Source organism: Plecotus auritus, assembly GCF_963455305.1.
Source record: "Plecotus auritus genome assembly, chromosome: 4".
Classification (NCBI taxonomy): Eukaryota; Metazoa; Chordata; class Mammalia; order Chiroptera; family Vespertilionidae; genus Plecotus; species Plecotus auritus.
The window spans coordinates 135,471,869-135,486,684 of record NC_137775.1 but is presented as its reverse complement, the minus strand read 5'-3'; the positions used below and the strand labels follow the sequence as shown (position 1 = coordinate 135,486,684).

Here is a 14,816-nt window from a genome sequence, read left to right as displayed (position 1 = left end):
TTAAAAGACAGAAATGTACTTTCTCACAGTTCTGGAGGCTGGAAGTCCAAGATCAAGGTGTCAACAGGATTGGTTCTTTCTGAGGGCTCCAAGGGGGAATCTGATTCATGCCTCTCCAGAGGTTCCTGGGGTAGGGTTGCCAGAGTTAACACATAAGAATATAGGAGGCAGGTTAAATTCTAGATAACAATTTTAAAATATAAGTATATCCCACACAACACTTAGGACATACTTATAAACACACACACAAAACCTCTTGTTTATCTGAAATTCAGATTTAACAGATTGGCTTGCATTTTATCTGCCAATCCTACCCTGGGGTTCTTGATAAAAATACCACTGACCTCATCCCCTTGTCAGTAGGACTGGGTGGAGCCCAGCCAGGAATTTATTATTTTTTTAATGGCGTTCTGCTCACTGGCAGGGTTGGGAAACCTGTATTCCAGCACACCAGGCTGGCGGAGGACCAGCGCCTGTCACCAGGAAAAGACACATTTTCATTCCTCAGTCTAGGCTAGTAGGAGTCAGGCCTCCAGAGTAGCTGTCCCTCTAACTTGTGCGGGAAGCGGTCCGGGGGTTCTCTCAGGTGTGGCGCCCCTTCTCTCACTACGTTGTCGGGACAACCCGCTCGGCTACTTTTCCGCAGGCCGCCCCATTTCTTTCTTTTTCTTTATTCTTGTTCTTTTGCCCCATTTATTTTGGAACCCCTGGTTTTTCTGAGGTCTGAGGATCTCTACAAGACTTGACCAACCCCTCCCGGCCCAAGTTGTAACTTTCCAAATCCGCCTAAGGCTGAGGGCTGGGGTGGGAGAGGAAGTGGGTGGGACTCAGGACAAAGAAGAGGGAAGAGTCAGGCGGGGCTCTGGGTTCTCCCTTAAAGTCTGCCTCCCAGACCTTTCCCCGGAAAACCTCACATCCAGGCCCTCCCGCCCCTCTCATTCCCCGGTGCCTGGTGCAAAAGGGCTGGTGGCCTGGAAGGGGGTGGCCAACCCAACTACAGCCAATCCCAGAGAGGAGCTTGGTGGGAGGGCGGAACCACGGAGAGGGCTGTGGTTCCACAACTTCAGCCACTCAGCTGGACCAATCCCGACCTGAGAGGCGAAACAGACACCCTACCTGGGCCCAGGTGAGCTCCACCGTGAGTCTCTCGGTGGCTTCGCGCCCGGGATGGAGGGAGCCCAGGCGGCATCCAGAGACCAGGCCGGGGCCGAGTTGCCAATGGAGCCCTTGGAAAACCAGGTGCCGGGGCTAGCGCCGCCGCAGGCCCCCGCGGAGGACCGACGACTAGAAAGTCCCGAGAGCAGCCCGGCAGCGGTCGTGCAGGAGGCGACCGGCGCGGGCCCGGACCTCTCGGGCGAAAAAAAGCTGCCCTCGCCTCGCCCTGCGCGCCTGCGGGTGCTGCCCGCCAGCCTCGGCTACGGCGCCTTCCGCCGCCAGTTGTCCGCTGGCCCCGAGCCGCCGTCGCCGGGGCCCGCTGTTGCCGAGCAGCCCCGGGACGGCGAGGCGGCAGGAACCGAGCTGGTGCCCAGGGCCGCGCCGGAGGAGCCGGTGCCCGGCAGCTGGGCGCCCATGGAGCTGCAGGTGGACGTGCGCGTAAAACCCGTGGGCGCGGCCGGCGGCAGCCGCGCGCCCTCGCCTGCGCCCTCCCGGCGCTTCATCACCGTCCCGGTGCCCGAGTCCCCCGCCTTCTCCCGCCACGCCGCCCCCGTGTACCCGCTCCTGCCGCGGACCGCGTCCTTGGGCAGCACGTGGAGCCGTGGCTCGCCACTGGCTGCCGCCCGAGCGGAGCATGGCCTCGACGCGGAGGGCCAGACCGGCCCGACGGAAGGGGGCGCGGAGTCCCCGGACTCCCCCACGTGCCGCTGCCGCTGCAAGGAGCTGGGGAAGGAGGACGCCGCCCTGCTGCAGCGCGCCGAGGTGGACGGCGACCTGAAGCTGCACCGGGCTATCAAGCTCATAGGTACGCGCGCCGCCGGGTCGGCCACGCAGCCTGAGGTCCCCCAACATCCACCCAGCCCTGGGCTCTGCTCTGGAGGGACTGGGGGACCCAGGCGACCATCCCAATGTCCGACCTGGCTTGGAACTAATAGCATTATGGTCTACTCTACGTAATTATAATTCAAATGGTTTTCGATAAAAGTATAAAACCACTATTCTTCCCTCTTACGCTCTCTCGACAACTTTCACATTCCCGCTCAGTGTGCGCAGCATCTTTGATCAGTCCAGGGGGAGGGATTCCAGGTGAGCGAAAGCCTTAGGGTCACGTGACGGCGGCGGCAGCTCGGGCAGGAACGCAGGTCCTCGACTCCCGGCTCCAGGCCGCCCAGGACCGCCACTCGGCCCCGGGCCGCCCTCCCGCAGGCTCAGGCTCTCTCTTTCCGCCCACTATATACTGAGGAACATTTGTCTCACCCCCCTCCCGCGCCCCCACTCATCCATTCAGCCACTTCTGCGTGAGACTGTGTTAGGGTGTGTGCGCGTTTCTCTGGGGGGTGGGGCAGGGAGGCGATTGGGAGGGAATAAGAAAGAGCCTGAAAAAGATATGAACAAATAAGCAATCCTGGACAGGGAACCAGGAGGGAGTGGCGGATGAATTTGGGGCCTGGGAAAGCTTCCTGGAGCTAAGCTTTGAAGGATAAGTAGGAGGGTTTGTTTGTTTATTTTGAGGGGAAAGGGGGTAGTTTCATCTGTATTTTCTTTTTTAAATATATATATATATATATATATGTTTTTTTTTGGGTTTTTTTTAGAGAGGAAGGGAGAAGGATAGAGAGATAGAAACTTAGATGAAAGAACATCGTTGATCGGCTGCCTCCTGCACGCCCCCTCCTGGGATCGATCCGGGGAAACCCAGGCATGTGCCCTGACTGGAATCAACCAGTGACCTCCTAGTTCACGGGTCAACGCTCAACCACTGAGCCACACCAGCCAGGCTGTATTTTCATTTTTTTACAAGGAGAATGTATTTGTTACTTGTGTGATTAAGAATTGCTTTCCGCCGAAACCGGTTTGGCTCAGTGGATAGAGCTTCGGCCTGCGGACTGAAGGGTCTCGGGTTCGATTCCGGTCAAGGGCATGTACCTTGGTTGCGGGCACATCCCCAGTGGGAGGTGTGCAGGAGGCAGCTGATCGATGTTTCTAGCTCTCTATCCCTCTCTCTTCCTCTCTGTAAAATATCAATAAATATATATTAAAAAAAAAAAAAAAAAAAAGAATTGCTTTCCATCCCGGCCGGTGTAGCTCAGCGTTTGAGCATCGACCCAGGAACCAAGAGGTCACCGTCCATATTCCGGGTCAGGGCACATGCCTGGAGTGCGGGTTCGACCCCCACCCAGTAGGGGGCGTGCAGGAGGCAGCTGATGGTTGATGTTTCTCTCTCATAAATGTTTGTATCTCTACCCCTTCCTCTCTCTCTAAAAACCGGTAGAAACATTTTTTTTTAAAAAAGAATTGCTTTCTAAAGGGGGTGCTAGGACTTTTTCTTTACCTGGAAGTTTGGGAGACAAATGGCTGGGGCGCGGGGGAGGGGGGGGGGGCGTTTCCCAGTTCTGCATTGCAGCCCTGAGTGTGGAAGGTGTCTGAGACTTTTGTAACTTACTGTATTTTTTTACTGCTCTGTTTTCTGAAAGATTGGAGCTGAATTTACTGTTCCGTCACAATGTTTATATTTACTGAGGTGGTTGGCAGGTTTATTTTCCTTTGCTTCTCCAGACTTTTTTAGTTCTGCTTTTGTTATTTTAAGACTGTCAATTTATGTATCTTTTATTCCAAGCATTTTCAAATCACTTATTTGGGTAACACCTTCCTGAGCTATGATTTACATAACACAATTCACCCATTTAAAGCATACAATCCAACGGTTTTTAGTATATGCACAGAGTTGTGTGACCAACACCAGTAATTTTATAATACTTTCATCACTCCAAAAAGAAGTGCTGTATCTTCTAGCTCCGTGGTCGGCAAACTGCGGCTCGCGAGCCACATGCGGCTCTTTGGCCCCTTGAGTGTGGCTCTTCCACAAAATACCACTGCCTGGGCGAGTCTATTTTGAAGAAGTGGCGTTAGAAGAAGTTTAAGTTTAAAAAATTTGGCTCTCAAAAGAAATTTCAATCATTGTACTGTTGATATTTGGCTCTGTTGACTAATGAGTTTGCCGACCACTGTTCTAGCTAACATCCCCCAGCCCCAGGTGGTCACTAGTCTACTTTCTGTCTTGATGGGTTTGCCTATAATACATGTCCTTTTGTGGCTGGCTTCTTTCACTTAGCATAGTGTTTTTAAGGTCATCCATGATGTGGCTAGGTCCTGTCCTCCCCCACGCCCCCCCCCCACCCCCTTCTCCGAAGTTCCTTTCCTCTCTGCAACCTCATTCCAGCCATCTGGTCCCCCTGGGACCTTGAGCTCCTGACAACTCACACTTGCCTAGTGCTCTGCAGCCTACAACGTGCTCTCTGGACCCATGAGGCTTCCTTGGTGGCCTCCAGACCTGGACAGATAAAAGAGGCAGGTGTGATGTTAGTGTTAAAACCGGAAAACACCAAGAACTCTTGAGTCAGAACTTGAACCCAGGTCTGTCAAACTCCAAATCTAGCCCTCATTCCTCTCTCCTTTGTAATTTTATCTCCTGGTACCTTTGCCCAGTCTTATTAGCTGCTTGAGTGCAGGGGCCTTGCCCTGTTCTTGGTGAATTTATACCCTATGTCTAGGGCACATTAGCTGCACAGTAAATGCTTGTTAGCCAATTATTTGTCCTCTTTTTTAAAACATTTATTTATTGAACAACAAATACATATTTATCAACAAGTGAACCTAAAACTCAAGTGAATTAAAAACCTGAGGAACAGAATAATCTGGTGAATATAATAGAATCAGGGGCATAGAAAGGGAGTGGACTGATAATTCTCAGTGGGAAAGGGGTATGGGGGGTTCATGAAGAGACTGGACAAAAATCATACACCTATGGATGAGGACAGTGGGGGGGAGGTAAGGGCAGAAGGTGGGGTGGGAAATGGGTGGAGGGGAGCTATGGGGGGAAAAAGGAGAAACAATTGTAATAATCTGAATAAAGATTTATTAAAATAAAAATAAAAAAATAAAACATTTATTTATTGGTTTTAGAGAGCTTGTAAGGGAGAGAGCGAGAAACATCAGTTTGTTGTTCCACTTATTTATGCATCTATTGGTTGACTCCTGTATGTACCCTGACCAGGAATTGAACTTGGCCTTAGCCTATCAGGACAACGCTCTAACCAACTGAGCCACCCTGGCCAGGGCTTGTTCTCTTTCTTGAATAGAATCTTATTTAAAAAGTAAACATCTAGTCTTTTTCTCCCAGATAGGATGTTCTAACCTAAATCGAGTGGCTTATCCTGGTGTCTGGGCCGAGGGAGTGGGTACTCCTGTGGGTGTGATGCTGGGGTATACGTCAGTGGTTCTAACCTGTCTCTCCTGGTTGTCCCTTTCCCTGCCCAGGGCTGCCCATGTACATGAAGTCCCTGCGCTGGGCCCTGGTGGTCATGGCCGTGCTCCTGGCGGTGTCCACGGTCGCCATTGTGGCCCTGGCCTCTAGAACAGGTATGGTGCCTCCTCCCAGCTATGCTTTGACAAGCAATTGGGGGTCAGCCCCTGCCTGGGGCGGCTTTGTAACCTGTACAAACTGTACAGCCTTCTGCGGTCCCTGCCCACCCTGCTTGCCCCTCAGTCAAGGCGGTGACCAGGTTTTAATTTTTTTAAGGAGCACGCACTCGGCTCATTCCAGTTTACCCTGCAGCTCACCTGTGGTCTCTGCTTTCAGGGGCCGGGTGCCGGCCGTGTCCCCATGGCTGGCTGTGGTCTGAGGAGCACTGTTACTACCTCTCTACTGAAGCTCAAGCCTGGGAAGCCAGCCAGACTTTCTGCTCTGCCCACCGTGCTACCCTCCCCCTGCTGATCCACACCCAGGTAAGGAGGGAGGGTGTGCGTATCATTACAGGGTACAGGTGGCTAGCCCTGGAAGGAATCGCAAGGATCTAGTCCAACTCCATATTTCAGAAAAAGCCACGAGGCTTGGAGAAAGAAAGTGACATGCAGGGGCACTAGACTTCTGATTGCCGAGGTCTTCAATGTCCTCTTCATTCTAAGTTGTGGAGGGGGAGGTGGACCTGGAGGACCAGAGCAGGGCTGCCCTCGTCCCACGTGGTGGCCATGTAGCCAACAGGGAGCTCAGGAACCAGTGTGCGCTGGCAGATCTGAGGGGAGACACATGCATACTCTTGGGAGGCTATATGAAAAATAAATGACATTTAGTGGGTATGCTATTCAGGTCTTGCTATAATAATGCAGGGTGACAAATCACCGCTAAAGTCAGTAACTTTAGACCACAAGCATTTCTTGATCTGAGGGAGGACTGTTGATGGGCCGATCTTGGTTTGTCAGACAGCTCAGTTTCAGATGCAGATTGCTGGGCTGGCCTTGAGCCCACTGGGTTTACTCTGTGACTCTGGTCCTTCTACCTGAGGGAAAGTCTTCGTAAGAAAAATGGCAGAAGGGCAAGGATCAAGCACCATTTAAGGCTTCTGCAGATGTTATATCGGCTAACATTCCATTAGCCAAAGCAAATAACAAGGCCAAGCCCAACATCAAGGGGACAGACAGCATAGGATCTCCATCCCCTAGGGAGCGGGGAGAAGAGTAACTATTTGCTGAATAATAATCCAACTAGTGGGTTTGAGAGTGGCTATAAAAGAGGACCTTGGCTTCATTATATCTAATTTAGGTGCCAAGAACCTATGTTAGCTGTTCTGTTATCTATGAAAATGCAGCATTCCTTCAGACAGTGCTTCAATAAATCTTTATTGAGCACTTTCTCTATATTGTTTTGGGGGGAGGGTGGAATTCAGGGATGAGCCTGAACGGCACAGCCTCCATCTTTGACGGCTCAGAGAGCAATGAGTGAAGCAGACATTAATCAAGAATTTTAGATCTTTGCATGCATAAAATTTTTCTTAGATTGCTCCTGCTCAGTCCTGCAAGAAAGGATTTCTGCCCCATACCACAGGGAGCGCAACTTCTGCTTTTTATTTTCTCTGGAAGAACTCCTGGAAGTAGATATAAAAATCTGCTGGAGAAAATGTTTTACAGTGAACATAGGTTATTATATTAGTAGAAATAACATATTTCAAAAAACATGGGGAAATGAAGAAGGTGCAGTGTAGACTGAAAAAATTTCCCAATGTGGTAAATATAGATGTGAAGAATAAACATGCTAATACTTTAATGATAGTTGGCATGTAGAGGAGGCAAGATTTCAAGTGATAATTGATTTTTTTCTAGCCCATGGAGGTAAGAGGTGGATATAGAACAGTTTCTGCCCATGGCCTGGGCTGGACCTTGAGTTCTTATCATTGTGAGATAAGACCAGGCTGGGGAGAGAAACCTATCCAGACCCCTGCATCAAAGGACCCCGCCTGATCACACCTGCAAGTTAAAAACCAGTGGGAACAGGGGCAGGTCCCTAAAGAGTGCTTGAAGCTGGGGAGGGGGCCTAGCAGGGCAGGGACTTGGCAGCCCTGCATAATTTTTCCATTTCCTGAGACAGAGCCACTGGGCACAGCAAGTGTCATCAGAAAGCCAGCGCCCTTCAGGCCTTTATCAGACACGGTCAATCCAGAATGACCTTGGACCTCAGCTGAGCAATGGCCTCCTGGCTGGTGGGTTCTCAAAAGGGGAGCCGGGTTTAACAATCCAAATTGCAAAGGGAGCTTGAGATAAAGATTAAAAAAAAAAAAAAAAAAAGCACACAGGATCAATCTATTGAAACATAAGTAAATATTCAGAAAATATATCACAGGGCCTGGATAAGCTCCTTCCAAAAAAGAGCTTCTAAAAAGCCCCTTGCAAAAAGACCCACACTAAGATTTGGGTCCCAGGCAGTTAAAATCCGGCGTGTGATGACTGAGCTCTGGAATCCTCCCCAGGTTTGGACCAGGGCCAGAAGCTCCGGGAGATGCCGAGCCAGGGGTGGGGAGCACAGGCTGGCAAAGGCCAAGCTTCCTGAGCTGGGATGCACACACCCAGGGACATGCCACGGTACCAGGGAGTGTACACGGCTCATCCCCAGAGCTGGTTTTGCTCCCAGTTAGCAAAAAGGAGAAAGTTTCAGGCCACCTAAGTCATCTCAGAGCCACTCGCCATTGGCTCAATGACAGCTTCGTTTTGCAGGGGGAGGAAAGGAGAAACTACCTTAAACGTACACATCGGCTGTGTCATTTACCACAATTTAAAAAAATGTATGAAGATATAGAAAATAATTTGCCTGACTTTTAAGGTGTAAAACATGAGATTTCAAGTCAATTCTGCCCAGGATCAGAATTTCCTTCCCCGCACTGGTGGGAAAGTTGGAGACGCACCAGTGGGAGGTGGTGAGGCCCCAGGATTGATGTGCCATCATTACAGAGCAGTCCTTTGAGCTGAAGTTTCTGGATTTTATTTATAATTCTTGACAATGCTTTTCCCACACCATTATTTTTGCTAACAGTGAGAACAGGTTAATGGAGTCTGAGCTGCAAGGGAGAGGCCGAATGGAGCAGGTATTGTTGCATGGGACAGGCCATGGCTTCTGTCACCAGGAGGCCCAGGGGGCTAGGACAGAAAGAAGGACAGGGTCCTCTTGGCATTGCTGTAAGCATCAAAGCTTTGAACACCGCCCAGCGGAGACAGGGCTTCCTCTGCAGAGGGGATGTAATGAGTATGTACTCTGTGCCCTGGGCTTTATACATGCTATCTCAGGCCTCATTGCAAATGTCCCCGTTTTACAGAGGACCACGCTGAAGCTCTGAAAGGCTGGGTAACCTGCCTTAGGTCACAGCCCTTACAAGTCAGCAGAACCAGAATTTGAATATGGGGCAGCCTGGCTCCAAAGCTCTACGCTTCAGTGATAGCTCGCCTGAGCCCTGGTGTGCCTTCCCCAACCAGCAGCTTACCTCTCCCAAGAGGACAGGTGTGTGCAGCCATGCAGCGAGATGCTTGGGCTGCTCTGCCTGCTGACTCACACTCAGGGCCAGCCTCATCCTCCCCAGAGCTCCCCACCCAGGCCTGCCCGTGGGCCCCAGCTCGGGGCATGGAGCCAAGAGGAAAAGGCCAGCTAAGGCAGGGCTGTGTGTGCCTTGCCTGTTCTCATCACTCTCCATTTTCATATGCGGTCTGATCTTTGGGATCTCAGATGGGTAAGCTTAGCAAGGTTACCTGGAAATTGGTTCTGGCTCCTCTCAGCTGCTGAATGTCTGGTGCTCCCTTGGGAATAAGATGTGTTTACACCTCTGGGGCACACAGCTGTCACGAAGGCCCCTGTGTTCCCCGGAGTTCCCCGGGGCCCTTGGTGGTTATTAGCAGGATCACAGGGAGGCAGTTTTGCTGAGCTGGCCGACTGTGCTGGGCTCTGGCGGTCCATGGTGAGTAAGACTGAAGGATGAATAGGAGGGGCACAGTCATCCCTCCGGTGCTCACTTGCTTAATTCCCAAGGTTAAATACAGAGGTTTTATCTTTGTCAACTTAAACCATTTTCTGGGGAAGACCTGAATATATCGTTAAATCCATTTATACCATCTGTTTCACTAATGTGAATATATGCTTCTTGGCATTGTGAGCGAGGTGTGCTTGCTGGTGTGGTCTGCCTTTTCCACAGCATGATTTCATATTTACATTTTCTTGCGTAACTACATTTTCTATGTATTTGTCATCTCTAACAGCACTGCAATTTTCCATCATGTTGATATCCCATAATTGGCCTGGTTATTTCCCGACTGCTGTGCATTGGGTGGCTTTCAATTGTTCTTTATAAATGGTACTTGTGTTACCTTCGGGTAAATTTATTTTCTCCCCTTTATGCTCTTGGATTTACTCCCCAATGTGGAATCACCCATCCAAGCAACAAGAACCGTGTTCCTGATCTTGTTATGGACATAGCCCCAAGTTATGTTCTAGAAAGACTGGGCCAGTGTGGATTGGCAGCATTGCACCAGGAATTTCAATATAGAAACACCTTTTTTTAAAAAAATATATTGACTTTTTACAGAGAGGAACAGAGAGTTAGAGACATCGATCAGCTGCCTCCTCACACTTCCCACTGGGTATGTGCCCGCAACCGAGGTACATGCCCATGACCAGAATGGAAGCTGGGACCCTTGAGTCTGCAGGCGGATGCTCTATCCACTGAGCCAAACCGGTTAGGGCTAGAAACACCTTTTAAGTACAATTGAATTGCAATTGAAAAACAAGTTGAACTTAACGTTAATACCATGTTTTGTTAAAAATCTGACATCTCTAATAGCTAACACACTTGTTTTCATTCTTGCTGTTCCTCCTGTGTCCACGTATGTACATACTTTTTCATTATTATAATCAAGCCACTACTGTGATTCAGCTTTTTCCCTTTCTGTGACCCTTCACATACTACAGCCCCATGCTACACCTTTCCCCTGTAGTGCTCCACGGACTTCATGTTTTTTTAATGGTCTTAGTTATCTCACACTGAACTGATACAACGTAACTGGTGCTCTTGCTGGCAACTGTGTTGTTGACCATCTGCTTCCAGGAGGCCCCTGCAGCCTGATCCACCCCATCACTCACCTCCTCCTCCCTAGTGAGGCCGCTTGTTACCTGGACGTGCTGTGCAGCTGCCCAGCTTTGCTTATGCCTTTACCCAACTCTTCTCGGAGCCTCTTCGTTCCTCTGTCCACTCCTCGTTGCTCAGTGGGGATTGACATTCACATCCCCTCGCCTTGAGGGCTGAGATGGGATTGTCCCCATTTCTGGGCCCCATCCTGAGAGCAGCACCTGGCAACCAGCAAGCATCCCATCCAACTTTCTGATTCCTGGTGTTTGGGCAAGTTGGGTTGAGCTGAGCTGCTTCTCTGGCCTGGCAAGCTGGGAACTTAAAAAAGCCCAGGTAAGACGAGCCAGCATCCCGAGGAGTGACCAGCTGCTTCTCTCTCTCAGGACTTCCTGGGCAGACACCCTGTCACCAAGTACTCCTGGGTGGGGGCCCGGCGAGGCCCCCAGGGCTGGCACTGGATCGATGGGGACCCCCTGCCACCCCAGCTGTGAGTGACTGTGGGCCTGGGGTGGGGGGGCTCTGTCCCTATTGCACTAGCATGGGCTCCCCAATGTGACCAGAATAACATCACAGCAAGCGCCAAAGGGGGGCTGGAGGGCCTTCCCCCCTCTGCAGACACCTCCCCCGCTGCCGCTCTGGGGCCACCATCTCCCGACACTCAGTCCCCCTGCTCCACCCCAGCCTGAGTGCCTGTTGGTTGACCCCAGACCCATGCTCAGGGCCTGGTTTTTAGTCCCCGCCACCCCATCCCTTGTCTGGACCCCCAGCACAGTCACCCAAGCAGGATTGTCACCCTGTTCTACAGGTAAGGGATGTGCAACTCGGAGAGGTTTACTGCTTCACCCAGTGCCACATAGCTGAGGCAGGGGCATCCTCACGACTCCTACCACAGGGCTCCTTGCAGACCCCGGGCCTGGCCAGTGGGTATGCAGGCTGGAGGGCCTACAACACCCTGAGTGCCCTCCTCCTTCTCATCCTTCCCCAGACTCCCAGAGGAAGACAAGGACCAGCCGGGTCTGAAGTGCGCGGGCCTGGAGGGAGACAAGCTCGTGGCTTTGGACTGCGCCTCTTCAAGACCCTGGGTCTGTGCCCAGGGGACCAAGTGACTGGGGTTCTGCCCATTCCAACCCTGTTGGGGGCATACAGTTGCCCCCAGGGGGGCCTATTCCCTGGACCCAGGCTCCCGCCACTCCCTGCTCGGTGCCTGGGGGCCCTGCCTGAGCGAAGTAGGGAGCTGGGCCTCTGTTGCAGGAAGATCACTCCGGGGAAGGCTTTCATCTTCTATCTTCGCCTCCAGCTGCTGAAGAGGATTTGTTCAGAGACCTTGAGATTTTTTTTTTTTGCATTTCTGAGCCTTAGTCTCTCCCTCATAAAAATGGCCATTACCCATTCTCTCCCTTACCTGCTTAATCACAATGCACCCTTCAGCCTAGAGCAGTGGTCAGCAAACTCATTAGTCAACAGAGCCAAATACCAACAGTACGATTGAAATTTGAGAGCCGAAAACTGACTTCTGCACATGGGCCACGAAGTTTCAATCGCACTGTATGTGCACGCCCGCACGTGGTATTTTGTGGAAGAGCCACACTCAAGGGGCCAAAGAGCCGCATGTGGCTCGTGAGCCGCAGTTTGCCGACCACTGGCCTAGAGGAACAGAAAGGATTAGTGATCACAGGTGAGCCCCACCTGAGTGGACATCGAGCCATGAAATGAGGGTTCCACTGGTTTGTGGCCAGAGGGCTTGTCAGCAGTGACATCCTTGCTATAAATGCCATTTCCAGGCGGAGGGGCACAGCTGACGACCCGTGTCAGCGAGTGAGAAGTGGTGGCCCCCGGAGGAGGAAGAGGGGGTTGCACACTGATGGCCAAGGCTGGGGCGATGCAGAGGAGAGGACCACCATGGTAGGCAAAGTTCCTGCAAAGCATGGGGTCCAACAGGAGGCTGTACCTGCGTCTAATCTTGGTGCTGAGCATTCCACACAACTGTGATACAAACCAACTTTCCTTTCCAAATTCTCCTGGGAGGAGCCTGTGTTGGCCCATTTAAACCAGTAGCTTGTATAGAATGTATGGGCGCCTGGGAGCAAGAGATGGCGAGTCCTAAACAGCGCACTTGACAAGCAATAAAGGTCTTAAAAGCACTTTGGGCTCTCATTCCAAGTGCAAATTAACCCCAGGGCTTGATAACATTCGATTTTCACTCACTTCAAAGCCCTTCTCAGCAGACATCCTGTGCCTGGTGCATCAGGCTGGTTCAACATCAGGAGCCCTTGGGTTCCTCCCAGCTTCAGGGCCAAGTACCAGGGCCTGGGGATCCCAGGACACAGGTGCCACTTAGAATCAGCTGTGGTGGTGCCCGGAGTGTGGTGCCGAGGGCTGGAAATCTGAAAGCTATTTATCTTCACTTGGTGGAGAAGGGGAGTAAGAGAATGAGCTTATTAGGACATTACTAGTACTGTCCAAAGTTGGCAAACCAAGAAATCAAAAGCGTAAGCTTATTATTTAGAAATATGGAGACAAGCCCTAAAACAGCAAAAATAATTATAAATCATCGCTTTAAAATTAATTGATGACAGAAGTCAGAATCGTGGCTCATAACTGGGAAGAGGAGCCAGGGAACACCCTGGGTGCGGGCATGGTCAAGATCTTGGTCTGGGTGGGTTGACTACACCTGCATAAGAAGTCATCAAGCTGTTACGCTTAAGGTTAAAAAGTAATGTCCGTCTTCAAAGACCAGGAGTAATTATTAGGAGACTGATTTTTTTGTTGTTATTAGGAAAATTGGTCACTGGGTACATAATTATTCAGGGGACTAAATAGTTACCTGGAGACTGTGTTAGAAATTTAAAATAAATGAAGTAAATGTTACATATTATCATCACCCGATTCATCTTCCTTCAAAGATTCCTTGGCTCCCTTGCTGGTGTGGCTCAGTTGGTTGAGCGTCGTCAGTTCCAGTTCTATTCCTGGTCAGGGCACATGCCTGCGTTTTGGATTCAATCCCCATTCGGGGGCATGTAGGAGACAGCTGATCAATGTTTCTCTCTCCCTCTCCCTCTCTAGAAAAATCAATAAAAACATTAAAAAAAAAAAAAAAGGTTCCTTAGCATATTTCTCCACATCTTCCCTTATATATTTTGGAACAATTTCATGTCTTTTAGTTATTTCACCAACCCAGCTAAGCAGTTCAAAAGCTTTGTCCTTAACTTCATTGTGTATAGCTGATTTTTAAAAAACACAACCTAAATTTAGTAGTACTAACTTAAAATCATATTTACATTTTTAAAAAATACACAAAACTCAAATTCATGTCCTACTTTGATAAAAAGAGAAATTAGATTTTTTAAAAAATATATTTTATTGATTTTTTTACAGAGAGGAAGGGAGAAGGATAGAGAGTTAGAAACATTGATGAGAGAGAAACATCTATCAGCTGCCTCCTGCACACCTCCTACTGGGGATGTGCCCACAACGAAGGTACAGGCCCTTGACCAGAATAGAACCTGGGACCTTTCAGTCCGCAGGCCAACGCTCTATCCACTGAGCCAAACCGGTTAGGGCGAGAAATTAGATTTTTTTAAAAGGTCCAAAAGATTCTGATATGCAGCCAGCTTGAGCACTACTAGCTTCAAAAAACAATTCCGCTCTTGCCTTTCCCTCCAGCCTGTAATAACCCATCACGGAGGTATATGCTCACAAGTAAGTTTCCGCATCAACTTCGGAGCAGGTCTTTCCCTTCCTATGAAACAGAAGCTGGAAAAGTCACACAGCAGGTTGGTCCGCATGAAATTCCTCTGAGTAATGTTTCTAGTCTCTTTCCCATCAGGCTCTGCCAGGTGCTATTGTTTGACATTCACATCTAGTAATGCTGCCACCAGCACTGGCTTGTTCCATGGAGCTTTGGAGACCGGCCTCTGACAGCGATGGGTGCAGCAGCCCCCGAGGAGCAGCTCTGGACATCTAGTCTGTTGAACAGTCACCTGTGTTAAGCACATGGAACTCACCATCCCCTAAGTACTGAGTTTTTGATTCAGTGGGTCAGGGCCCTCACGTGAGGTTTCTACCAGCTTTCTTGGTGATTCTTATGCAGAGGGGCCAGAAGCCACATTTTGAGAAACGCTGTCTAAAAGAGCCTGTATCTTGCTACCAGAAAAAAAATAAAGTATATATGTATATTTTTTAAGTCAACTTTGTGGTCTAATTTGCACCAAAGGAAATGCATTC

General features: G+C 50.1%; 1 protein-coding gene across 1 annotated transcript; it reads left to right on the top strand.

Annotated features, from left to right (window-relative positions):
* Positions 1 to 1,077: 1,077 nt before the first annotated feature.
* KLRG2 (killer cell lectin like receptor G2) lies at positions 1,078 to 13,655 on the top strand. The gene is made up of 5 exons (XM_080665066.1): positions 1,078 to 1,960; positions 5,473 to 5,574; positions 5,795 to 5,940; positions 10,976 to 11,079; positions 11,578 to 13,655. Exons 1-5 carry the CDS (start codon positions 1,168 to 1,170, stop codon positions 11,696 to 11,698), a joined length of 1,266 nt encoding a protein of 421 aa, XP_080521192.1. The 5' UTR covers positions 1,078 to 1,167; the 3' UTR covers positions 11,699 to 13,655.
* The last annotated feature ends 1,161 nt before the right edge of the window (positions 13,656 to 14,816 follow it).